The 26,334-nt window shown below is 39.4% G+C and overlaps 3 protein-coding genes across 5 annotated transcripts; 1 reads left to right on the top strand and 2 right to left on the bottom strand.

Annotated features, from left to right (window-relative positions):
• Positions 1 to 1,551: 1,551 nt before the first annotated feature.
• Positions 1,552 to 19,047, bottom strand: rad54b (RAD54 homolog B). The gene is made up of 16 exons (XM_038291043.1): positions 18,922 to 19,047; positions 17,532 to 17,679; positions 17,229 to 17,421; positions 9,072 to 9,296; positions 8,565 to 8,867; positions 6,972 to 7,134; positions 6,649 to 6,874; positions 6,357 to 6,443; positions 5,797 to 5,917; positions 5,570 to 5,709; positions 4,629 to 4,919; positions 4,306 to 4,469; positions 3,982 to 4,243; positions 3,718 to 3,784; positions 3,431 to 3,628; positions 1,552 to 1,902 (listed from the first exon to the last, which is right to left on the bottom strand). Exons 2-16 carry the CDS (start codon positions 17,676 to 17,678, stop codon positions 1,679 to 1,681), a joined length of 2,811 nt encoding a protein of 936 aa, XP_038146971.1. The 5' UTR covers position 17,679; positions 18,922 to 19,047; the 3' UTR covers positions 1,552 to 1,678.
• LOC119787273 (fibrinogen silencer-binding protein) lies at positions 10,487 to 12,757 on the bottom strand. The gene is made up of 2 exons (XM_038291045.1): positions 11,770 to 12,757; positions 10,487 to 11,175 (listed from the first exon to the last, which is right to left on the bottom strand). Exons 1-2 carry the CDS (start codon positions 12,174 to 12,176, stop codon positions 10,623 to 10,625), a joined length of 960 nt encoding a protein of 319 aa, XP_038146973.1. The 5' UTR covers positions 12,177 to 12,757; the 3' UTR covers positions 10,487 to 10,622.
• A 2,465-nt stretch (positions 19,048 to 21,512) lies between the features above and the next one.
• rnf41l (ring finger protein 41, like) lies at positions 21,513 to 25,606 on the top strand. Of its 3 annotated transcripts, none has more exons than XM_038291013.1 (7): positions 21,513 to 21,928; positions 22,044 to 22,224; positions 22,345 to 22,484; positions 22,773 to 22,799; positions 23,996 to 24,158; positions 24,756 to 24,876; positions 25,067 to 25,606. In XM_038291013.1, exons 1-7 carry the CDS (start codon positions 21,910 to 21,912, stop codon positions 25,469 to 25,471), a joined length of 1,056 nt encoding a protein of 351 aa, XP_038146941.1. In that variant the 5' UTR covers positions 21,513 to 21,909; the 3' UTR covers positions 25,472 to 25,606. The 3 variants fall into 3 exon arrangements, with proteins under 3 accessions (XP_038146941.1, XP_038146940.1, XP_038146942.1); XM_038291012.1 differs by having other exon boundaries at positions 21,514 to 21,928; positions 22,044 to 22,250; XM_038291014.1 differs by lacking the exon at positions 22,773 to 22,799 and having other exon boundaries at positions 21,515 to 21,928; positions 22,044 to 22,250.
• Positions 25,607 to 26,334: the final 728 nt, after the last annotated feature.

The following is a 26,334-nucleotide window of genomic DNA, read 5'->3' as shown; positions in this document are numbered from 1 at the left end:
GTTCTCATTTGGGACGTCCCAGTTCAATGAGCCGCCATTTTATAAAGCCTACTGTCCTTCATCATCATACCCACCTCTTGAAAATATTTTCTGCGTGATTTATTCATATTGTTTTTTAATCAAATAAGCCTTTTTTCACAATCCAAGCATTTCCAAATTTTACAATGACATTGACTGAAACTGTAAAGAGAGAATCAGCTGCTGTGATGTGATCTGCTCTACTCCCTGCACAACTACATCTCCAGCTGTTTATGAACACATTCAGCATCTTTTGAAGCTAAGCAGCTATTTTATGAAGTAGAACAACTATGACTTGAGGTTTTGTGGTCAGGTAATTTACTAACACATCACAACGCAACGCACCAAATGGCTCTGCTGAGAAAAATCGTTACTGTTTTCAGGAATAATGTTGTACATATATGTTTAATCTTTGTATGTGCATTAAAGGTGACTCATCAAGACATTTGAGTAGCTGTTTAACTGGGGGACTGCTGGGAAAGAGCTGCATGGTCAAAATACTAATGTATACTTAAGAATACAGATTAAATGTGGGTTGATAGCTATTGAGTGTTCAAAGTGTTTTACTCTGCTCTGCAATAGAAAGGTCAAATACTAAAAAAGCATGTTTCCATTTTCCCGTATTGATAAAATCTCAATCTCCTGAATTTTTAATCTCCAAATCGGCAAATTTGGAGACTAAGGCATAAATCTGTTTTTAATTTGAACAAATAATGATTAGGGAGGTCATTTGATGCCGATTCTTTAATTTCCTATTTGATTTGATTTTAACGGTCCTAATAATTTTAATTCTGAGTTTTACACAGAATATAACTTAAAACATAATTTTACCTGTAATGCGTAAATCCTAAGGAAAGTTGACCAACAACCTCAACAAATCCCTGACAGGTAAAAGTGGGACGTCCGTTAAGGGGGGGAAAGAAAAAGCAACCCCCACCCAGTTTTTATAAAACCCAGTTGCTTAACTAATCACACCCAGCATTCAACAACATATAAATGATAGTTGCTGATTTTACTTTGTCCCAGAGATGGGTCAATTTGACATACCTGAATATACATAATAGTACATGTCTCCAGGGAGCGTGCTCTCATACACAGAAACAGTGCATGCTGTAACTCCCACGCAGCAGCTTTGTGTTGCAGGGCGTGAACAGACCAGAGTTCTCCAAAATAACAGACTGAACAGAATGCAGTGTGGCACACATTTGAAGCACGGCGGATTCACTCATCGCTAACGCGTGGGGACGTTGCATAACAAGGAGCAGAACAATGCAGACGGAGTTCAACGCCATTTGATTGATGCTAGTTTCTAGATAATATTCTTCAGATGTAAACCAGCTCTCTAAGCCACCTGTAGAGGTGTAAATCAATGAATATTCCTGACTGAAGGGAACGTCTCTTACATGCTCTTATCTATGAATGAGGTATATAAAATATGTCTGCTGAACCAGACACACCCTTTAGACATTATTCTTTGCCCCCTGCAAAAACAAATGATCTTGTCATCATTTAATGAACAGTTTTACAAACATATTTCATTTTGGAAATTCTTTTATTTTATGAACAGAAAGTTACAATAAAGTTTATATAGAAAATAAAGTATTTTTGAAACTAAGATGGGAATACTGTGTGGAAATGTGTGAACAGGCAGGTCAGCTGTTCACTGGGCTGCATTGGAGATGGTGGTCTGGAAGGCAAATGTGATGTGGCTGCATGCGTGGTCGAGGTAAGGGTCTGAGTAGGAGTGTGTGTCGCCAGAGAAGTGTCTCCACTGCATGAGCTCGGACATGCTGAGGTGCTTCTGTGCCGCCCCCTTACGGTCGCCCTGACGACCAAGCTGGCAAGGCCTGTCAGAGATCTGCTCCACCTCCTCCCCCTCCACGTCTGAGAAGGAAAAGGAGAGTGAGAGAACGCATTGGACAAGCTGTGAAGCCACAAAAGCATGAAGGCTGCTGGAATGTTTCCGTATTTTACTACAACAAGCTTTGATGCCCTTTATCTGGTTTATCAGGTCTGGATTTGGACTTGGTGAATGTAACGCTTGAACATGCTTTGACCTATACGGTCCTGTTAAGGTGTAACTACAGGTCAGAAGTTTTCCTGATGGAATGTGAGCCCACCCTCAGTTCTTTTATAGACGCCAACAGTTTTTTCTCTCAAGTTTCTATTATCCCTGAACAGGTTCCATGCCCCCGCTGTATGCCATAAGCAAAGATATTAATTTTGGACATTGACGACCAAAGTTCATACTGCTTTTTTGAAAGACCCTTTAAAAGACACTCCCACAGGGAATGGGATCCTGTCCCCACTGTGCTTGGGGACAAAAGCGACTACTCATAGACCTCATCCTCTTTTGTGGCTCTCCAACCAACTAGATTGGAGAGATCCCATGAATGGAAGGCCATGCGGTCAATGGGAATTCACACCTTCCAATATCCAAAAGCTAAGGGAACCATGTGGCTAATCTCAGAACCAGATTCTAGAAAAACAGACTTTCTGCAACATTTTTCTCCAAGTTTACAGGATGGAATAGTCTGAGAAGTCACAGACTGGGATCTAGAACCAGGAAACCACAAAGGACAAAGACTCTACCATAAGGCCATCCTTACACAGACCGATACAACAACACAGCCTGGGCTAAGCTTTCCTCAATGACGCTAAAGTAAACTTTATTTCCCTTATATTTACATTTAATTACCAAAATATCAACAAAATATTCTTTTTTTAATTGAGTCCCACCTCCAGTTAAGACATAACTTAAGAGAGGAAATAAACAAATAATGTTTGGATGCATCGAAGCCACAGTTAATAAAAGTAAAGATAAAAACATATAAATCACAGACTCTAAAAAGACTGACTACTGATTATATAAGGGATAAATGGCAGAAGAAAGCAAATATCACCATCTCTGTTGGGGTTGGGAATAAATAAATTAAGAACAGTGGAAAACAAGACAGAGAGCATGGGTGGAAAAACATTTCAAGATTCTTTGCAACACTAAGAAAATTAATGAATGCAAAATGTTGGAGATCAAGAGGGGCAGATCATCTGTGTATGTTGGTTCAATTAATCTTCACTAGTCAAGAGTTTTTAACTGAAATATGTTTGACTCATAGTTGAATGATTTATGGTCATGAATTCTTAGATTTTGAAAAGAAGTTGTGAATTTATTCAATATATGAGCAGAGTTATCTGGTTGAACGGGATTCAACAGAACACACAGCAAGTTTGGCATGCGTTCACAGAACAATAAGTTCAAATATTATTTGATTAAATAACACATTTGCTAATACTAATACAGAACCTGATTTAAATATTTTGTAAAATGAAAATGATTTCAAGGGGTATGAATACTTTGGGATGGACTGTAGCTGCCGTCATGTATAATTTTAAGTCAGAGAGTCGGGCCTACCGTTGACCGACCCGTCCATGCTGCAGCTGCAGTTCAGCAGGTCATGAGTCAAGCACGGCGTGTCGGTCAGACTGAAAAGATCTCGCAGCTCACTGGTAGAGAAACTGGTGTGTTCAGCCGCTTTCCCCAAGTCGACCACGGTTCCTGACAGGCCCTGTTTGGACACCTGTCTCTGAAATATACGCTCCTCAATGGTGCCTTAGAGGGAAAAAGGGCAGATTTGGACAACAAATTTGAAATCATTGTGGGTTTTAATGAACTTTAATGAACATGTTTTGTATTCTTGCCTGCAGTAAGGAGGCGGTAAATGTGCACACTCTTTTTCTGTCCATCTCTCCAAACACGAGCCATGGCCTGCACACAGAATAAAGTCATTCAGAGCACAAATGGTACATTAGAGCACCATCTAGTGGCTTTAAATCTTCTTCAGTGTTAACTATGAACCATAGGTTGAGATCATCTGACCCATCATTAACAATACTGAAACAAGATTTAACATAACATGTAGAGCTGTTAGTTTTTCTGCATATGGATGACTGTCTGAATCTGACCTGGATGTCATTGGCGGGGTTCCAGTCGATGTCATATAGCACCAGGTGGGACGCTCCGATCAGATTGAGCCCCACCCCGCCTGCTTTGGAGCTCAGCAGGAACACAAAGCTCTGAGAGTAGGGGCTGTTAAAACTGTCAACCAGTCGCTGGCGCTGGCTTACAGGTGTCTGACCATCCAGCCTCAGGAATGTGTAACCGGCTTGTACGCACATGTCCTGTAGTAAGTCCAGAGTCTGAGTGTAGTTTGACACCAGAACCACCCTGTAGGAACATGTGTTAGTAAACGGTGTAGATGATCAGAAAAGAAGACAGACTTCACTCACCGATCTGAGGGGCTGAGCTGTCTGATGGCACTCAGCAGGTCAGAGAGAACTAAAAGTTTTCCAGAGTCAGAGGTGCTGAATCCAGCCAAGGAATAGGATTCTGGGAAGAGATCGGACAGCCCCTCGTATAAGGAACTCTCCATAGATCCACGGTCAGTCCTCTCCTGCAAGAAGAGCAACACTATCCATCAATATTTCTTGATGTGCAGAAGACTCAGAGCTAGGAGTTAATAAAACGGCACTGTGGAGTCACTGGTTACAGCAACAAGTTTCCACAGAGATGAAGATTTCCCTCCTCGTTCCAAATATTAGGCAAACTTAACCTTGACAGTGGTGTGGAGCAAACCAGGATGGTTGCAGAGCTTCTTTAGTGCAGTGATGCAGGCCAGGTGTGTACTGCTTTGAGTAAAGCCCTGAAGGCAGGCTCTGAAGACCTGGTGGCAGAGGAGATGTCTGTACAGCTTCTGCTGCAGCGGGGACGGCATGCAGAACAATGTCCAGTCCAGACGAGGTGGTAAGTAGCGGTTAATGATTTCCTGCGTCCGTCTCAAAATGAACATGCCAGTGAGACGAGAGAGTTCAGCAGCACGCTCTTCCCCCAGAACTCTGTCCTCCTGCAGAAGCAGACAGAAGACTCGCGATAAAGAGCTTTCTGTAAAGAGGGCAAGGAAACAGACTAGAAAGGGATGCGTACATTTATTATCATAAGTCCTTCCTTTTAGAATCACATTTCATTATCTGCCATTTTTGATTTTGATTTTTCTTTCTGTTATACAAAAACCACAGTTGAAAACAAAAATATCTACAAAAACGTCTTTGACTGAATATGCCAACCTCCTCAGGTGGAATACCTATAGCTTCTCCCAACTCAAATTCTATAAAACAAATCTATTAAACTCCGATTAATAGATTTGCTCACATTTGTAATGAAAACGCAGCAAGTGTCTTCACTTCAAGCCCAAAAGAAACCCTTGTTCTTGACCAATTAAAATATTGTTCCTAACATCAACACAGACCAATTAATTAATTATTTGTCAAATAATTGTTAGTTACCAGCCTAATAAAAAGCTGGAGCTTCTTACTTCTAGAAACTGGTCTTATTTATGCAAGAATATATTGGAGGATGAAGCATTTTCCAAACCAGAGTTTGGAAAACATTTTTTCCAGACTCTGGTTTTCTATTTCTCCATTTTTCATACTTTTCAGATTGCAAAGGAATCCTGCATTAAAAAATAATGTTTAAAGTCAGAAAGGAGAGCATTACTTCAGAGCAGGATGGCTGTCTGGAGCGTAGAATTGGTTCCTCATACACTTTTCTATAAGCCGTTGTCGAACCAAGAATTCCTGAGTTAACAAACTCTATAATGGCGTAGAACTCCTGCAGGTCGTTTTGTACTGGCGTCCCTTCAAAATCAAAACCATTCATCATTGATATGGTTGCCAGTTGTTTTTAAACCAAAAAAAAAAAAAATTACTTAAATGCGTCTTTACCTGTGAGTATGACTCTGCGGTTACAGCTGAGGCTGCTGAGGGCGGAGGATGTTTTGATGCTGCTGTTCTTCAGTCTGTGACCCTCGTCGCAAATGATGAGCCCAAACTCCACTTTCTGAATCTGAACAAAAAAAAAAAAAAGGAGAGAGAGAGTTAAAGGAGCCTGGTTCTGCTGGCAGTTTTCTTCCAATTAAAAGGTACTTGTTCCTCTCCACTATCGCTACAAGCATGTTTGGTGTTTTATTCAGCAGATAAAACAGGAAAATTGTGTTCGATTTAGACAAATATGGCAGCTTAGGTGTTTCATTAAACTTTTGAGCCAAGAGGCATTAAGCACCCTGACTGCCCAAAAAGCTGGCCATGCAATGCAGCATACACCCCACACCTCATTGCAACCACCTTAGGGCATCCATCCCTGTAATGGAGAAGATCAATGGTGGCCTCAAATATTTGTGAGTGGATTTTGTACCATTATGCAATGTACAAACAGATTTATTGTGTTGTGAACAGGTTCGAGCTTATAAGATGTATATTGAAGCTGTGCGATGACCTCACAGTACCTGCTCCAAGCCGCGCAGCAGCATTTCGTAGCTGATCACGAGAACACTATGTAGAGGAGATAACAGAAACTCCTCTATCCTGTGGTCCTAAACAGATGACAATGACTGTTAATTATTCAGCTCATGTGAGCCAAGAGGGAAATAATAGATGTTAATTAAAGAAGTTTACTGAGGCAGCTCAGTTAGCTCTAATAGGACAAGTCATTAAAATTTATAAATACTAATTAAGAAAAAACAACTAACAATGGTTACTTTGCTGTCATGTGTTTGGATAAAAAAATAAAGTCCACACCTGATCCACGGTGAAGATGCTGATCCTTTCCCGGCCGAGCCACTTGTTAAACTCCGCTCTCCAGTTCTGCACCAGGCTGCCAGGAGTGACCACGAGGACCCGCTTCACAATCGGTTTACCGCCGTAAGGGCCTTGCTTCAGCAACGTCCAGCACAGCGCCACACTCTGCAGAGTCTTCCCAAGACCCATCTCATCAGCCAGGATGGCGCCGTGGCGACCTGCAGCTCTGAAGCACATGATCCTGTAAAGATCCTGATGAAGGCAATGGTTGCAGGTTTAACAGAGACTTTCTACAGTAGTGACTTAAGGAACATCCTTCCTACCTCATGCCCATAACACACTCATAGAGGAAGAGGATGCCCTCCCTCTGGTGGGGTCGCAGGTGCGTGGTCAGGTGTGGGTCAACCACCACATCAACCACAGGAAGGCCTGACTTGTTGTGAAGCCACTGGTGGTTAGAAGAGGGGCGAGGCATCACCAGCGCACCTGTTGGAATATGTTTTTTAAAAGAGAATCCCAAACGCCGCTGATTAATATTTACCCACCTCAGCATGCTGAGTGCTGGAAGTTGCTATCATCTCAATTTGGACAGTAATTATTTGGAGACTGGGGCACTAAGAGAGCAAGTCTCTATTAGTGCATTAGAATAGAATAAAAGAATAGAAATTGAATGTACTGTTCCACAGTGTGGGAAATTCTCATGTTTTATGGAGTGAGTTTTGTTTCATTATTCTTACAAGAAAAGAACACGTTTGGATTTGATTTTAAAAAATGCAATCAAGCAATGGGACTTCATAGTCCAAAACGTTTGGGGGATTTTTTGACCAAAAATTGTTTCCAGATCAAATTTTCTTCACTCCTAGGAGGTTTTGGTCTAGATTGAGGTGCGAGGACATATTGGTCTGTGTTGATGTTAGGAACAACATTTTAATCGGTCAAGAACAAGAGGTTTTTTTTGAAGTGGCTTGAAGGCTTGAAGTGAAGACACTTGCTGCGTTGTCATTACAAATGAGAGCAAAACTATCTCGATATTCTGCTACTTTTGAACATGCAAACTTCACAATTGCAGTATTTCTATTGCTTAACAAATACAATAGAAGTCGCACATGAATATGTTTGTCCACCTCATAGCTCTGAAAATAACATGGCAGCTATAAATACATAAGATATATGAATATTACAGCTGTATTGGACGGTATCATCCTCCAACGTCCGGTCTTCTTCCTCTTTTTGCACGGCATAAGGTCCAGTAGCAGATCACATGACTCGTGTGATGCGAAATAAGTGTTTTCATTGCAGTTTTGTGAAATATAAGAATTTTGATATGACCAAAAAAAAAAACCACCCCATCGAAGCATAAAAACTTCTCCAAAAAAGTTTATTTTTATTGAAATTGAAGTGCTTCCATTTCATTCTTATAATCACAATTTAATGGTTATCGGAAACTTACCAACTCTGATCTGTAAAACCCAATTTGAAAGAAAAATGCCAATTGCAAAAATCCATCTGGAGAGGAGAAATTTAAACAAAAAAAGAAAATGTAACATTTGTAAGTATGAAAAAAATATATTTATAAAACTAAATATGGAATTGCTTTAAGAAAGCAGCAAAGTTGATCTCAAAACCATTTTTTGATTAAGACATTTTCATTTTGAGTTTGTATCTCCCTATGCCCTGCCCCAAATTTCCATTTAAGAAATTTCTTCTACGCTTGCAGCAATAATGGAACCAAATCCACTCTGTGGGATAGCAGCAGCAAAACAAATAGGCATAGAAAAGCATGCATGTACACACAGGACTACAAAATATCAAAAACGAGCACACAAAAAAAGTAACATTTATAATCAGATTATGACCAAGTATGAAAAAACATATATAGCATACATTTTTAAACTTTCTGCATTAGGCCTACATACCTGGAGCTAAGGGGTCATATCGAGGTTTGCTGGTTTGTTCCCCTTGTGGTTTATTATTTTCTGGAAGCCCTGATCTCCCCAACATTGACGGGAGGCAGAAGCGTTTGGAGTTAAAGCTGCGAGAGGGAGGCGGGAGAGCCTTTGTGTGCGACTCTGCTTGATCTGTCTGAACCTCCTGGAAACAGCGTCCTTTGGCAAAGTCCTCAGCGGAAATGATGCCCATCACCTCTATCTCCTTCCCTCCAATCATCAACGTCTCTCCCTCAGACAGTGAGGCCAGCTCTGACACCTTGTAGCCACTACCTGTTGGACAAACATGCTGTGAAGATTACCTTCCCTAACAGGCCAGCAGACTCTCCTTTTAATGTAACTTTTTTATATCATATACAAAGAGGGATCTAAAGTTTGCTTTATATCATATAAGAGTAACTCACTAATTTCCAAGTGTGTTCTCTCTTTTTAATACAATGAAGGAAAACAAAATAACAGCATGATATTAAGGCTCACCCTTCCCAATATCCTTCCCCTCCATGTCTTTGAGTACAACAGAACGCCCTCTCACAACCAGAACGGCGTCACCTTCCCAGCGCTTGTGTTTCTTCTTACTGGCTTTACACCAGACCACACTAAAGTAACAGGCCCCGTCAAGTGCACAGCCAGAGTCTGCAGGATCTGAAGGAGGTTGAGGGGTTTGAGGAGACCCATGAGTCCAAGGAGGGCTTCCATTTAGTCCTAAAAGAAAAAGACACAAGATTTAAAAAAAAATAAAAAATGTGGCTAAAATCCAAAATAAAATGTAAGCAACTAAGCCAACCAACAGAGGGCACTCTTACATTAAATCTTGAGCTTCAAAGATGGCTAAATCTTTACTGCTTACATGTACTGCAGAAATATTTTACACATTATTTGATGAGGCAGGCAGTTATTTATCATCAGATGGTTATGTTTATCTCTTTAAAAATAACGATTCATTAGTTATTTAACAATAAAAGGAATGACCAGTGAAGAGATCAATGCCCTTTAATTAAAACAACCAATGAACATGAGGACAAACTTCAATGCAAACATTACAAGACAACCAGCAACAAATTCACATTAAAGTGGAACATATATAAAAACACACTTATCCGTTTTCTAAAAAAACAAAAAAACAGCCGTTATCTCAGACTGTTGTTTTTTCTTTAACTTATTTTAATATCAGACCATGTTAAGGCTTTTCCAAGTGTATCTTACGAAACAATTATAATAAAAAAAATACATTTTTTCAAAGCAATACAAGTTTTCCAAGTAGCTACAAAATAAGCCCCTTTTATGTTCCTTCATATTTTGCTCAAACGCCACATGAACAGGGCCTGTCATTTTCTTTATTTCCAACTAATATTAGTACAGATGGTTTTACTACTAGCACTTATATTCTTACTGCAATCCTAACCTTGGATAATAAAAACTGAACACTATCCATAGAAAAACCAAAAAAGCTACATTTCAGTTGCAGAGGAAGAAATACTTTTCCCCTTCATGCAATCACAGCGTGAAAGATATCAAGTCTTGTCGCCACGTTTACAGGTTAACAATAACGGCGTTTGAACACTGATGAGCATCACTGGTAAACTGGTGGCTGATTAACCTGCTAGGGTAGAAGGAGAACCAGGGGTTGTGGGAATGTATGAGGCACTACGTTTCCAAAACGCCTTCAAGCTTTCATCGAAAGTATTCAAACCCTGCCGCACACATTCAGCATCTGGCTAAAACATTTAGACTAAAATAACTTTTTTTTTTTTTTTTTTTACATTTAGTCATGTTACATCCTCTAGGTTAAGTGTATTTTAAGGGAAGGTTAAACAACGTGAAACTGAGTGGATTGGCGACTATCAGAGTAAAGATTCAATTTAAACATACGTTGAAGTTTTGATCATGTTTTGTTTTTTAATACTACTTTGTGTTAATCCCATAATGTCACAATAAAATCCAGTGAAGATTATAGAACTGGGGAGGAAGGGGGGGGTTCAAAGGGTGTGAACATATTTCCAAAGCTCAATGAGTGCATGTAGCTTCTTGTTATAGAGGAATTGGCAGCCCGTGTCTCAGTCGGGCAGCTTTTAGTTTCTCCACCTTGATTTTGGCTCTTAAAAGCTCCTCCTCCAGCTCCTGCTTCCTCTTCAGACCTTCTCTCTTCTCCTCTAGGTACAGAGCAACCTTCCTGTGATTGGCCAACACCAGCTCGTGCTCCTCTTTGGCCAGGTGCAGAGGGCGAAACCTATCCGCCTCGTGGCGAGGGTAGACGTCGTTAGCGTAGAAGTCCTGGCTCAAGGGCATCGGCGAGGCAGAGAGCGCAATGTTAACAGAGGAAGAAGTGGGAGACAGGGATGCCTCGTAATTGTGGGTGCTTGCCAGGTCCTGCTCCGTCTCTTGCTCTTGAAATCCATCCAACAATGGACCCGAGTGCGGGGTGACGACGGGGAGGTCCGGCGGGGGTTTCACATCCTCTTCAGGGTCGAGCTGGACCACCTCATGCGTAATACTTGGTACAGGTGCTGAATAATCCTGGAGTCCAGCCAGAGAGGAGCTGCTGCCAGGATGCTCAACAGAAGTGTGCTTGTTATATATCAACCTACAAACAGATACAAAAAGGTATCAGAGAGATAAAAGAGAAATTTGATGGATTCATGTAGGGTTGATATATTGTTAAAGTGAGATGACATTTAGTAACAATCTTCATGTGTTTGTGCATGTCAGAGAGGAACAGGCTTATTCAAAATGTCTAAAAACATTAAAAGCTTCAGTTTAGCATCCAGTAATAAAGGAAACATCATTTTTATGTTTTGTTATTGTGCTTGATCGATTTTCTGAAATATCTGTGCAATGACAGAGCTAATAAATTAGACATAAAGATAATAAAATAAAAACAGTTAACATGTTCTAAAGTCTGTATCAGTCATAAGCTCCTTGTTGACAAGATTTGTTTTAATTAGTGCAGTGTTATTGATCTTATTGTTAAACTGAGCATTTTCCAGGTCATATGAGATCAAACATTATTACATATCTTGCTGAGGAACATGTTAAATGAGAAAATTACTAAAAATAAAAAAGTTAAGGTGATTAATTGATGTGTTACAAAGTTTTTTTTAAAGTAATGGATGGAAGTATACGGGTTTATCTCTCAGAAAGTGTTTTTTAAAGCCCTCAGGTTAAAGTTTCACAGTACCTGCGCAGTGCCTGGTCCTTTTCATGGATGGGCACATGGTGAAACAAGTGAGGGATCATCTCCATAATCCTCCTGGTCGGCTCAGAGATGCTCCCTCTATACTCGGGCTGGGCGTGTCTCCGCTGCATCACTTCCTGCTTGGCTGACTCCTTCAGCCTCTTGTAGAGGGTCCTGAGGCCCTGGGCGGTGCGGAGGGGTCTGTCCCCTCCCAAAGCATTGTACTGCTCAGCCACGTTGTCCCAGCACTTGTTCTTGTCCACGATGACGGCGTGCTTGTTGGTGTGCTCCTCCAGGATGCGGATGTGAGGCCGGACCAGCTTTAACAGGTCCAGCTTCTCAGAGAGGGTGAAGTTGGAAGAGCGAGCTTTACCCACCATGCTGGATATGAACACGGAGTTGGAGGCCATCTTACAGCATAGCAGACTGAGATGGACCAAATCTGGCCTTTAGAAAAAAAAATGTCTTCCCTCTTTTTGAGACCAACCTCAGAACTGTGGCTCCCCACTCTGCTGGACTTGTCCTTTCCCCCTTGGTCCCCCAAACACACCCTGGCCTAACACTCATTCATGTCTCAATTCCCTTCTCTTCTGCTTAAAGAAAAAAAGAATTAACCCTAAGCTTTTGCCTAACAAGGGCATGGATTCACAATCTGGTCCTGGGTTCTCTCTCACAGCTACGTTGCACAATAAAAACTGGCTCTGCTTCTCACAATAAGAATCAGGCTTAACTAGGCCAGCCTCATTTAGGCCCCCGCCTACCAGCAGAGGGCTTTGGATGAATTCCTCTCAGCTTAGGCTGACGTAGTTAAGCCGCTTAAGCCCAGCCCGACCTACTTTCAGCTCGGTCTGTGTAAACCCCAAACCAAGCACAGCAGCAGGAGGCAGCTCATTGGGCTGCTTTAGATGGAGAGGACAGCAGCTGTAGGGGGGTTTCCCTCATAGACAGAGAGGCGCGTTTTAAACGCAGCATTTAGAGGCCGCTCCGGGGCTAGGTGCTGTTGTTTTTTTTTAACCAAGGATAGGGAAGATTTAGAATAGTGCTGGCTTAACTACGCGAGAGGAGGGGGGAGGGGTGATAATAATCTGCGCATGCGCGGAGAGGCAGCGCGCCAGCACGCTCACATCCACCATCACACCTGTTTAAGCACGTGCCCGGTGCGCGTGCATCAGTCCGAGTCAGCCACGAGCGTTTTTTTTATTTTATTTTTTTATTCTCTAGCGGCGGAGAAGCTCCAAGCATTACAAACAAAAACCAAAACGGTCATAATCTGAGCCAATCGGTGATAAATGCCAGAACCGAACCAGGCAAAAACCTTTACAGCTTCAGACTGTGTCATAATAAAGACGATCAGATTAAAACGAGGCAGAGCTGAAGCTGAAGAGAGGCTTATAGACACACAGACTGCTCCAAGTTTATATCCAATCATTTCTCAGGGATAGATTAGAAAATATAATTTTGCCTACAACAGGTGAACAGGTATGATTTGCAAATATCTAATCTTGCTGTTGGTCAGTTAGTTGTATGAAATGGCTAACTAATGTAACACAGTATTATAAAAACAGAACATCAAAACATCTCTACATGGACCTAAAACCTTGATATAATCTAAAAGGCAGTTGATCAATCAATCAAAGTTTATTATTTGTGTTAGATAGGAGGTATTCAACAGGGGGTCCACAGAGGTACTGCATGGTGATCATGAAAGTTTTGGTTGATTAGACTTTTTTTATATATATATATATATATATATATATATATATATATATATATATATATATATATATATATATTCTCTCCTGCAATTTTTTACACTAATTGAAATGTTTTTAAATACACATTAACATGAATTCAACACACTGTAGTAAACAGATAAATGGAGGCAGAAGAAGTCTTTCAGTCATCAATACACACATTCAGGAGCTCTTTCAAGCTGGGCACCGTTTCATTTACAACACCTGTCCCAGCAAGGAGGAATCGGAATCAGAAATACTTGAATAATCCCAGGGCGAAATTACTTTTGTTACATTACTCCATCTGTAATGGAGTGACACAATTTCATAGAATATATATAAAATTAGGGAATCCCCACTCCATCTCGCCATGAGTTAGATCATTGCCCTTTATTCTTCTTTTACCCACCTGGGGTCAAATTTTACCCCCGCCTTTCATTTCAACATTACAGGTGCTGGTCGTAAAATTAGAATATCATGAAAAAGTAGATTGATTTCAGTAATTCCATTTAAAAAGTGAAACTTGTATATTATATTCATACATTACATACAAACTCATATATTTCAGATGTTTATTTTGTTTAATTTTGATGATTACAAATGACAACAAATGAAAATCTCAAATTCATCATATCAGAAAATTAGAATATTACTGAAGACCAATAAAAACAAAGGATTTATAGAAATGTTGGCCAACTGAAAAGTATGAACAGGAAAAGTATGAGCATGTACAGCACTCAGTATTTAGTTGGGCCTCCTTTGGCCTGTATTACTGCAGCAATGCGGCGTGGCATGGAGTCGATCAGTCTGTGGCACTGCTCAGGTGTTATGATAGCCCAGGTTGCTCTAATAGTGGCTTTTAGCTCTTCTGAATTGTTGGGTCTGGTGTATTGCATCTTCTTCTTCACAATACCCCATAGATTTTCTATGGGGTTAAGGTCAGGAGAGTTTGCTGGCCAATTAAGAACAGGGATACCATGGTCCTTCAACCAGGTACTGGTAGCTTTGGCACTGTGTGCAGGTGCCAAGTCCTGTTGGAAAATGAAATCTGCATCTCCAAAAAGTTGGTCAGCTGCAGGAAGCATGAAGTGCTCTAAAACTTCCTGGTATGTGGCTGCGTTGACCCTGGACCTCAGAAAACACAATGGACCAACACCAGCAGATGACATGGCACCCCAAACCATCACTGACTGTGGAAACTTTACACTGGACTTCAAGCAACGTGGATGAAGTGCCTCTCTTCTTTTCCTCCAGACTCTGGGACCTTGATTTCCAAAGGAAATGCAAAATTTACTTTCATCAGAGAACATGACTTTGGACCACTCACCAGCAGTCCAGTCCTGTTTCTCTTTAGCACAGGCAAGAAGCTTCTGACGCTGTCTGTGGTTCAAGAGTGGCTTGACACAAGGAATGCGACAGCAGAAACCCATGTCTTTCATACGTCTGTGTGTGGTGGTTCTTGAAGCACTCACTCCAGCTGCAGTCCACTCTTTGTGAATCTCCCCCACATTTTTGAATGGGTTTTGTTTCACAATCCTCTCCAGGGTGCGGTTATCTCTCTTGCTTGTACACTTTTTTCGACCACATCTTTTCCTTCCCTTCGCCTCTCTATTAATGTGCTTGGACACTGAGCTCTGTGAACAGCCAGCCTCTTTAGCGATGACCTTTTGTGTCTTGCCCTCCTTGTGCAAGGCGTCGATGGTCGTCTTTTGGACAACTGTCAAGTCAGCAGTCTTCCCCATGATTGTGTAGCCTATAGAACTAGACTGAAAGACCATTTAAAGGCTTTTGCAGGTGGTTTGAGTTAATTAGCTGATTAGAGTGTGGCACCAGGGGCCATCAATTTTGAACCTTTTCACAATATTCTAATTTTCTGATATGATGAATTTGAGATTTTCATTTGTTGTCATTTGTAATCATCAAAATTAAACAAAATAAACATCTGAAATATATGAGTTTGTATGTAATGTATGAATATAATATACAAGTTTCACTTTTTAAATGGAATTACTGAAATCAATCTACTTTTTCATGATATTCTAATTTTATGACCAGCACCTGTACATTTAACAATTCTCTAAGACAGCTTTATTTCACACATTGTGAATGTCAAAACTGTACAGTTAGTAGTTTTTACCCTCTTTTTTCACAGACTTATCTGGGTCTGGAAAATACTTGTGCAGAGTGCATAGGAACAAATGTTATAATTTACAATCGAATAGGTCCAACGTACTTCTATATGGCAGATTTTCATTAATAAAGATTTCCTTAAAGGTTATATTAGCAATCAAATGTCAACACATAACATAAAGCATTGTAATGGTGAACCTTCATCATAAGCATTCAGGGTGTAATATGTTTCTAGTCTCTAAGTAAAATGGATTAGTAGTTAAAAGTTAATTCCTTCAACATAACCTGATTGTTTAAAAACCAACATCGTTTTTATTTTTGTAACACCTAAATGTGTATCTGCTATTCTGCTCTGTTCTTTTACTTTTGACTTAGACAACTTCTATTGTCATCAAAGAAAATGAAATTTCGTTAAGTGCAACTTTCATGACATTTCCATTTCTTAAAGCAGTGATCAAATGTAAACAGTGGGGGAGAAAAAACATGGTGCAAAAATACACATTTATATGGAAGTTCAGAGAATTATATATATATATGGTGCAATTATGCAGTGTTTTGTTTTGGTGTTGTCAGAGTCATGCAGAGTCTTTGACATGATTTACAGTTTTCTCAACAGTTCAGCTATCTGACGGCGGTGGGGAAGAAACTGTTTTGGAATCCGCTGGACCTGCATTGAATGCTGTAAAGCCTCTTCCCAAAGGGCAACAGGGAGAACAGTCATGATGAGGGGTCATCCATAAAATTATGAACACTGGGATGAAATGTCTTTTATGGAGGGATGAGGAGCCCCAATGATCTTCTCTGCTGTTCTCACCAGTTAGTTTTAGTTAGTTTTTACCCAAAACAGAAAACAATCAAGGGACTCCTGCTGTTCTGTCTTATCACTAATTATAAGGCTGCACTTTAAGCAGAGATTTCATACCCTAACACTCAAGTTTCCTCCTCCAGGGTGATTTTATTTAACCCACAGGTTTGATATCAGATCATCTCTTCAGAAAAGCCAATGTTGCCTCATTTCCGCCACCTGGTGGATCATGTCTGAAATGCCACCCCAAGTCCACAGCATTTAACAAGATCTTAATATCACCTTGATGGACTATTGAAAAAGGGGAAATTCAATGTTTCCTCACATTTTGTTTTTCAAAAATGTTTGTGATACCCTTCAGCAATAAGTTATTAAATAATCTAAACTAAAAGATCAATAAAGAAACAAAAGGAAATAAAAAAAAGAAAAGAATAAACCTGTCAATTAAACGACTCGTAAAACCATCCTGCTAAAATCTGAAAGCTGTTTTAAAACATGGACATGAAAAATATGTTCTAATTCTTCAGATAGTACAGAAAAATCCAAACTGAATATTTCAGGGATGGTGAAACAGTTAGTTGCCATTTTGTTTAATTCATCCTTTGTGTCCAGAGCGACTGAATTTAATGAGGCTGCTACAGAGCATCTTGTTTTGTTCTTGGTTAATTTAGTGTATTTTTATGACACACATTACTCAGCTAAATACATTTCAGCTGCAGCCAAAAAGTATTTGTTGAGAAAATGAGCTGAATAAAAAAAAAAAAATAACTATTGCTATCAATCAGTTACCTTACCTGATAGATTTACATCCTCTGTATGGTCACTTGTAGAGTCTTCATATTTTGTCTCTATCAGGTTTTCTTTAGTCTCTGTAGCACTGAGGACACGGGCCAGTACTTTGGACAAGCCTGGAGGAGCCTGGCTAGTTTCAGCCTGAACACTGCAGGTGGTTTTAGTCACAACTGATGCTGAAAGACTTCTGTGGACCTGCAGACGGGAGTTAGAGAAAAAAAAAATTAGCAATATTTGGAAATATGTTTCCCAAATAACAAGGTGAGACGAGCCTTTATCTCAGACAAAACCTTGGATAAACTTACCTTATCCAGAGCATTCTCCAAACCATGTTTAGAGACAAGAGGCTTTGATTCAGTTACTGGATATAAAGCAGAAGCTCCGGGTGGCAGGAACCGAGGTTTTTTCGCTGCATTACCCAAAAGCTGACTGGGAGCTCCTGAGCGTCGCATTCTTTAGGTGTAAACATAAAATAAAATGTCACAGGGTCACTTAATCTATATGTATTCCATTTCAGATTATTACTATAATTCAGATTAACTTGTAATTTAACAAAGTATTTTTCAAACCTCTTACAGTAAAAAATAAAATACTAAAAGTATTTGGTTTGTTATGATCCATTGTGTAGAGGGAGAAAACATAAGAGAAAAAAAGAGGCTCTTATCATTACTGGTGGTATCTCATAAACCATACATAGAAATCCAAAATAATTATTCAAACGTCAGCAATTCAACAACTGAATTTGCCTTCTCTACAAAACAAGAAGCTGATTAGGTGAGGATATTTTTGTTTGCAAACAGTGAGACATTGTTTCAAGACCCAATCATCCTTACAGAAATGCCAAAAATCTTTAGGTTTCTTGGGTGGGGGTTATCAAAAAAAAAAAAAATAAACCAGCTCTCATCTCTTATTTTTATGCAAACTGGCACAAAAAAATTCTAACCCTAATGTGATTATTCTCTAGTTAACATGTTAATAACCAAACCAGAACAATATGATTGTTTTAGTTGGATTAAAATTCACTATAGTTTACAAACAACTGTATTTTTTATGAAGTAATGCCTTAAAATCGCTTCTCCTTCGTAGTCGCAGGTTGAATCCTTAACCTTTTTATGTTTATCTCCAGGTCATTAGATGAGATCCTCCTTGTAGCTACATAGAGAAAGAAAGAGATGTGCCTTTGCACATTTCATATCAGCAGGATTGATCTGTTGTCATCATGACATAAATTACATCTGTGATTTTTAGGGTGACATTAAAATAACAACCAAGTTAGATGTAAACACAGAGCTGGAAGCCAACTAGATCCTTCAAATACTGTGAGACTGGTAATCACCACAATTACTAAATAGCCTAGCTAGCTTTAAACTAATGCAGGACAAACATTATGATTATTATTTAATTTGATGTAATAAGCTAACTAGTAAAACTGTTAAAAATCCCTCTAAAGAAGTACAGCTCTTGAGCATTTACTGTTAGTGAAACCGAGCAGGATGTTTTCAAACATTTTTGTCATTTTGTAGAAAATTTAAACTGAATCTCAGCTAACTAAAACCTTATTTTTCCCGTCCTGCTCATCAACCTGCTTCTGAGACAGACTAGCAAACAAAAAGTTATAAATCAACACTTAATGAAAAGTGGCGAATGCGATTAAAACATGACGTAAAATTATGTTAGACAACATCTTATACATACCTAGAAGGGATAAATGTCACATAAAAACAAAACGACTCGATTGAACTGAACTTTTACATCAAAACTCTGGACCCGTTTCCGTTTCTCCCGCTGAATTGCGCAAAGAATCTGATTGGTTGAAGAGTTCCGGGAGGGGTGGCCAAAATTCTTCTTCTTCTTAAATTTTTATCCGCGGATGGCAACCAACTTAGGGAGCATTTACCGCCACCTACCCGACTGGAGTGTGATTATCAACGATGTCAGACGGAATAAATTAGCATGTGTGTAAATGCACATGCATACAAACATCTATATTCTTACATTCTTACTTAGATAATCCAGTGTTTATAAAAAATCTAATCAACTGATTTCTTGTAGAATTAAATTTACTTCCTAAAAGGTTTATCATTGAAATTCCAATTTTTTCTCTATTTAGTCTTGACTTTAAGTGCTGACGTTCCTGTGAATATTTATCACATTCTAATGATACATGTTCTACTGTTTACATTTGATTACAGTAATTACAAGTCCATATTTCTATATTTTGAAAAGAGAACTATTAAGTCCAGTATGACCAATTCTAAGTGAAGATATGACTACCTCTTCTTTCCGCCTTCCATTTGAACAACTATTACCCCCCACAGTCTTTTGAATTTTATACAGATCTCTACCAGTGTCATGATTATCCCCTTGTTCCTGTCAAACCTTACAGATTTTATTCTGAATTATAGATTTACCCTCAAAATTGCTTAAAAGAATATTTACGTTAATAATATCTAATTTTAAGGCCTGTTTAGCTAATATATCTACACTTAATTTCCTTCAATCCCTACATGAGCAAGAATCCAGACAAATCGAACCAAACATTTCTTATTATGAAGCTGAACTAATAGGTGATATATATCTAATAATAAATCTAATCTACAAGACTTGCCAGATTTGATACTTAATAATGCAGCTTGACTATCTGATGCAATAATATAACTATTTCCTTCCCTAACACAATCATCAAGCAACCATTCAAAAGCTAGCATAATGGCAATTAATTCAACTGTAAAAACTGCTAGATGATCTGTTCTACTTTTAATCATGACTTTATGGTGTGGGATATTCACAGCTGCTCCTGTTCTGCCTCTATTTGGATCTTTAGATCCATCTGTAAATATAGAAATATCCATCTGTAAATATAAATATAGATATATAATATCCCATTCTGGAGTCTTTCCCTTTTTAATAAACTCCCCCAATTGCAGATCAAATTCTGGTGTGGTAAATAACCATGGTGGAATTGGTGACTCTGGAACCGTGAAGCCAAACTAAAACTGAGTCAAACCAAGATTTTGAGCTTTTATGTCTCCAATCCATCCAAAGCTATTATAATCAGATTTATGATGTTCCCCACAGTCCTGTAGCACAGCCTTAGTTGGATGACATGGCCAAAATTAGTAGGATCTGTTCTGTTTTAAAGTAAGTACAGTAGCAGTTGCACCAAGAGATGGATTCTAACCAGTAAATGTTGGGATTTTATACCAATTTATGTTAAAAGGGTTGAAAATGATTTCTATAAAAAAAAAAAAAAAAAGATTTCGTAGCGTTGTCATCACATCCCTATTTAGTGGACTAGGCTAATTATTTATCATACAACGTAAAGCTACTTCTACTGTAACTTATATTTGTGGTTTATCTAATGAGTTGTTGCTGATGTTAATAGCTGTACATAGGGAGAATCTACTGCAGCGCTTTGTTTACAAAGGATCTGGAGTAGCCTCTGGCTGTAGCTTTTTCCATTGGTCGGAAGCTGAGAATATGTCAATAAGGTACATTTAAAAGACTAAAATATTAATTAGATATAATGGCAGGTCAGCGTTGCAGCTGTAAGCACTTTTACTTTGCAATAAGAACGTCCCTGAATCCCAGCTGAGGCTTTTGCTTTGGGTAGTTTGCATGGTTTACATGAGCACATGGACGCTTTTTCCAACTTTCTTCATACATCCATGTTGGTTTTATAGTTATTCTAAACTGCCTAAATTTGTGTGTTTTTGCACGGTGTGTGCACCTCCACCATTCCAAGTTTTTATTTCTCCATTTCTTGTTGAAAACTTTAAATTATTGAGGAAACAAAGTTAAATTCAGAATAAGGCTGATATCGAAATTTCTACACACAATAAATGGACAATAAGGGACAGCAAATACTGGTACTATATATTTTTTATTTGCTTAATATTCACCAAAATCTTGAAGTGGACGTTTCCAATTCTGATATGTTTTTTGAATAGGTTAAACATGTCTGTGTTTATGCATGTCTAGTAATTTATTGTGAAAAAAATAGCATCAATATCAAATTGTTTTCTGTCATTGAAAGAATCTATGCTGGTAAATGTGTATAATTTACTTTACAGCAAGTTTCTATAATTTCTTAGGACCCTATATTGAAGTACCTGTTAAGATTGTACAGTTACTCGGTTATTGTCAGTGTTTCACTGCTGAGTCTAACTTATGGGACATAAACAGGATGGGTGATCTCTGATCCCTGTCCTTGTGTGTTTTCTGTCATCTGATGTAGTGTACTCTTTAATCCAATCAGGGAGGGAGAGAGTGTAATCCATGTTAATCCCAGGGAGAGACAGAGCGACCTCGGGATGCAGCAGATCATTAAAGAGAGACAGAACCACCAAAGATCTCTAATGGCCATGTCCCAACATGGCTTTAATTCTTAGGCAGTAACTGAGACATTTTGCAGCAGTTTCTCTGTTTCTGTTGCTGTAATTCTGTCTCATCTGATCTCATCTAACAGCTGCCTGGTTGTTGTCAGGGAAACCTCCCCACAGAGACGCACTCTCAAAAGGCAGGGGAGGGCTTTGCAGGAGAAGAGACCCTCACCTGGATCTGGATGGAGTAAGCAGAGGGGATGAAGGTGGAAAGTATGCAGCAAAGAGAAAAGAGGGAAGCTTACCTGTGGAGGTGCATGTAAAGTCCACACCTAAAAAGGAAAGTTAAGGGAAGAGCTGGATGAAGATTAACTTTTCAGGTAGGAGAGCTTTAGAAAAGGAAGGTAGATTGCATTCTAATATGTTTATGTTATCTTTATTTTTTTATTATTATTTTTTGTACTTAATAACATTTATAACCTTTTAAAATCATAGGATGGGCTATGATCTGGATAGGTTTGTGGGCTATGTCAATGAGGGTCTGCTCTGCTGTGTGTGTCGGGACGTGCTGGAACGCCCTCTCCAGGCGCCATGTGAACATGCTTACTGCAGCGCCTGCATCAGCAGCTGGCTGCTCCATCATCACTCCTGTCCTGAAGACAGGCAGCCCCTGGATGTGAGCAGTCTCAGACCACTGTACAGGTGGATCCATGCACCCGCTGACTTCTCACTGTTAAAGCACCTTCATCAGGGATGAATTGCACATATCTGAGGGGTTCTGCTTGTTCAATGGTAGGTACATGCGCAATGACCTGAACCGCCTGCAGATCCGCTGTGTGAATGCAGGACAGGGATGTGAGATGGTCTGCTCCCTGGAGACTGTCCACACACATGAGGATGAGTGCGAGTTTGCCTTTATAGCATGTTCCAACACAGGTAAGAAAACCACTTTCTGAATAAGGCCGGGCATGTCTTAGATATTGAGTGTTTAATTTATGACACTAACTCTAAACTGAAGTTGTATCTTCTTGGGAGGCGTGTGACACAAAGGTAATGTGAAACCATTAGCTGAACAACAGGTGGCTCATCTGTTGTCATGGCTCCATATGGTCATCAAACCCCCTCACAACATATGTCTTGTGCTTGTATATATTTTTTCTATTTTAATGCACTGAAAAGCTGTGCTTTTTAACCCATCATTTAAACCTGACCTGTCATTGTTAGGTGGAGAGTACATTTGCTACCGCTGTGGTACGTAAAGTGATAATTGTGAACATGCAGTGAGGTTTGTTTGTTTTTGCAGTGCTTTTAAAATATACAGTGCACTTTTGTTGCTGAGATATCTGTGAAATGTTGTGATTCTTCAATATAAACATGCATAAAAAAAAAATAAAACTCTACTACTTAAGCAGTTGGAAATCCTAGAACACAGTGTTGATAACTCAAATGTCCATGAATGATTTTTTTCCAGCCACAGGTAAAATATATCTTCTGGTTTTGTTTGTGAAAAGACTTTGTATTTTCTTCTTCTTTCAGTAACTTACAGATCTTTCTTCAACATGATGTTGAAGCGGATCTGTGAAAGTTGAGATGCATTTCTGATTTTCTATTTACATTTACCGGTACTAAAATCTTTTTAAACATTTGTCTTGTCAAGCTGTTTAAAAATACAATACTGTTTTATTAATATTATATATATATGTGTGTGTGTGTGGAGGGGGGTATTGAGATTCTCCCTTTTAGAACAACTAATGAAATAATAGCTTTTAGGATGTTTAGGAGAAACTCAGAAGCCACCACAGTTAAATCCAAGCTGATGCAACCATAAGATTTCTGGAGAAAGATTTATAATGGGGCAAGAAAAAGATTAATCCATTTGGCATCAATGGAAAGAGGAATTAGGGGAATCAAGCAGAGGCTTCCAAACCTTTTACTTCTGTTGTCAGGCATGGTGGAGACAGTGTCATGCTGAGGTGCCATTATTGCCACCCTTGGTAGTGGTAAACAGAGCTAAGTGCATGAAATAAGGAGAGAAGAGGACGCATTCAAACTCTTAAGCTCAGCTCAGATCTAAAGCTAGATCGGACACATTCTGACTCATCTGGTTGTTCCAACTGGACAATAACCCCAAAACAGACAATTAAGCTAATTTTAACTAACTAAAAATGGGAGTTTGCACACTTATGAACAGAAATGTCAGATCTTAAGACCTTGAGACAATAAGTTGTATGTTTTATCTTTCTGTAAACATTGCAAACTGGCCATTAGACAAAAAAAAAATGAAAATGACTAAAAAACAGATTTCAGCTTTTTTTTGTCTTTAGTTTGTCTCTAATCTTTCTTCTGGATTTAAACCAAGTCAAACGTTTAAAACAGCAGAAATCTGCAGATATGTTACACAGTAATCATGCTGCATCTGTGACAGTTCGGTGACCGTCTCCTCTCAGGTTGTCCTGTACAGGTAGAGAGGCGGGCTTTGGAGGCCCACCTGTCCGAATGCAACTACCGCAGCAGAGAGTGTCCCAACGGCTGCGGTCATACGGTCCACGCCACCGAGCAATCACAGCACAATTGTGTAGCAGAGCTGCGCCTGGAGGTGGAGATGATGAGGTTCGTTCACAGAGTGTCCACCAAGCATCCTTGTCTTCTGAATCATTACACATTTGGGATGGTACTGTGTGGTTGCTGGCACACATTTGCAAATAAGAAGGAAATGTTATTTGCAGTGAAAATATAAAAAAGTTGTGACTTTTATTCAGCCCTCTGTAATAATGTACTGAATTTGTACAGAAGGAAATTATTCCTTTTCAAATGCAAAATAGCTTAAGTAAAGAGTGTGAAATTCAAACCTTTAATTATTCTCAGATTCAGAAGTGGATTTGTGTGTGAACTTTGACCAGGTAATTCTTAAATAGGAATATTTCATCTATTGTAGCTCTGGTCATCTCTTTAGAGTTTTCGTCCTGTCAAGATGATGAATCTGCAGCCAAATTTTTGTTTTTTATTGGTGTCTGTCCAGAGCATCCTTCTTCTACATGTTCCCAACATGCTTTCTAAAAAAAAAACAAATCTGCAGTCTTATGGCTTTCTTCTTCCTATCATCTTTTAGGATATATCATCAACTCTTTTAGTTTCTCTCTGACCCGACTGGTTTGCTGCTTGGTCTTCATAGATAAATCTTATGATATTGATACATTTCCTTCATAGGGCAGAGATGCTGTGCAAGGTGGAGGAGGTGAGGCGAGAGATGGAGTCCCGGCTGGACTCCCAGAGGAGACACATGGTGCAAAAAGAGTCGCAGCTGAAGAGTGATGTAGAGGAGCTCAAGGTGAATTTTCACTCCCTAACAGTTGAAGTAATCAAACTACAAAAGTAGACATTTGAAATTCCCCAGTAAAGCATAAGAGGCAGTCTGCAACTGACCATCACAAGATGAGCTTATTTTGGTTATTTGATGTATTTCCAGCTGTCACAGAAAAGCACACGGATCTATCTGATCGGGTTTGTTATTTCTGTAGGGTCAGTTAACCCGTGTGATGAGCGACATGCGAGCCCTGTTAGGAGCAGAGCGTCTGAGGAGACAAGAACTGGCAGAAGCAGAGGTGGAGAAGAGAGAGCTGCTGGAGCTCCTCAGAGACATACAGCCAATGAGGAGTCAGCCTCCCACTGAGCAGGCAGCCAGGGATCAGCCCGTGGGTGACCTGCAGGCTTCCAGCTGGGAAACGCACTCGGATCTACCAAGACACCAGCAGAGAGAGGCGTCGCTGCATGCCTCCTGTCTGTCTCTGCACTCGGCTCAGGTTCCCTGTGCTGCAGGCCCACCTGCTTCCCCCCAGCTTGGGGAGGGAGTCCGTAAGGGCAGCACCCGCAGTCTGACTCTAGACTGCATCAAGAAGAAGAACCGTGAGGTGACGGTCATCTGAATACACCAGAGCTTTAGACTGAAGCATATTTTACAAATTTCTCTAAGCAAAGATTTTGAAATAAAAATAAATACCCTTATATAGTCTACTAGTTCATTCATTTGTTAGGAAAGAAATAAAACAGTTTTCAGCTGACCATATGCTTCCTTTGTTTTTGTACATTGGTGCCTGAAAGGTTTAATATAGAGCAAAACATCCAGCGAACGCATTTCTAACAATTTATATTTAACTTATTAAAAAAACAAAAAGTGAATTGTTTTTTTCAGTTTAAGGCAACCTATTGTAGCTGGCTAAAATGTCTTAAGAAAATTTAAAAAGAAATAAATGATTCATTATGAAATAATGAAAGATGTACTTTAGTTTTTTTTTATACATTTATCTATATCCTGCAATAATATGAGAGACCTCATAAAGAAACAGACATTTAAATGTGGAGATTCAATACTTTGGTTGACAGCAGTTTTTTGTTATTTATCTTTTCATTGTGGGTTTTCAGAGTCTGGGCAGATGAGCTGAAATAGGAGAAGCAGCAAGCTGTGAGCCTGGGGGCGTGGCCTGCATACATAGGAGGAGAGAATTTGATGATCTTTGTGCATCAATAGTTAATATGGTGTACCCATAATCACATTGTGGGATTAGCATTTGACAAAACTCAAAACTTGCCATAAGTGAGATAATTTGTCCAAAGCAGATTGTTCACCTTCACATATAGCCATTTCCCTATAGCCCTTTATATATTTGGCTTCACTAGTGCTGTTAAAAAAAAAAAAAAAAAGTTTTTTACGCTGAGTCCCATACTTCTTTTGTTTACCAACCCTTGAGGATGTTTAACAATCTATTCACACAGTTTTCACTGATTACTA

Source organism: Cyprinodon tularosa, unplaced genomic scaffold, assembly GCF_016077235.1.
Source record: "Cyprinodon tularosa strain WSP-4 unplaced genomic scaffold, ASM1607723v1 ctg291, whole genome shotgun sequence".
Lineage (NCBI taxonomy): Eukaryota > Metazoa > Chordata > Actinopteri > Cyprinodontiformes > Cyprinodontidae > Cyprinodon > Cyprinodon tularosa.
Note: the sequence above shows the minus strand (reverse complement) of the source record. Positions and strands in the feature narration are given on the sequence as shown.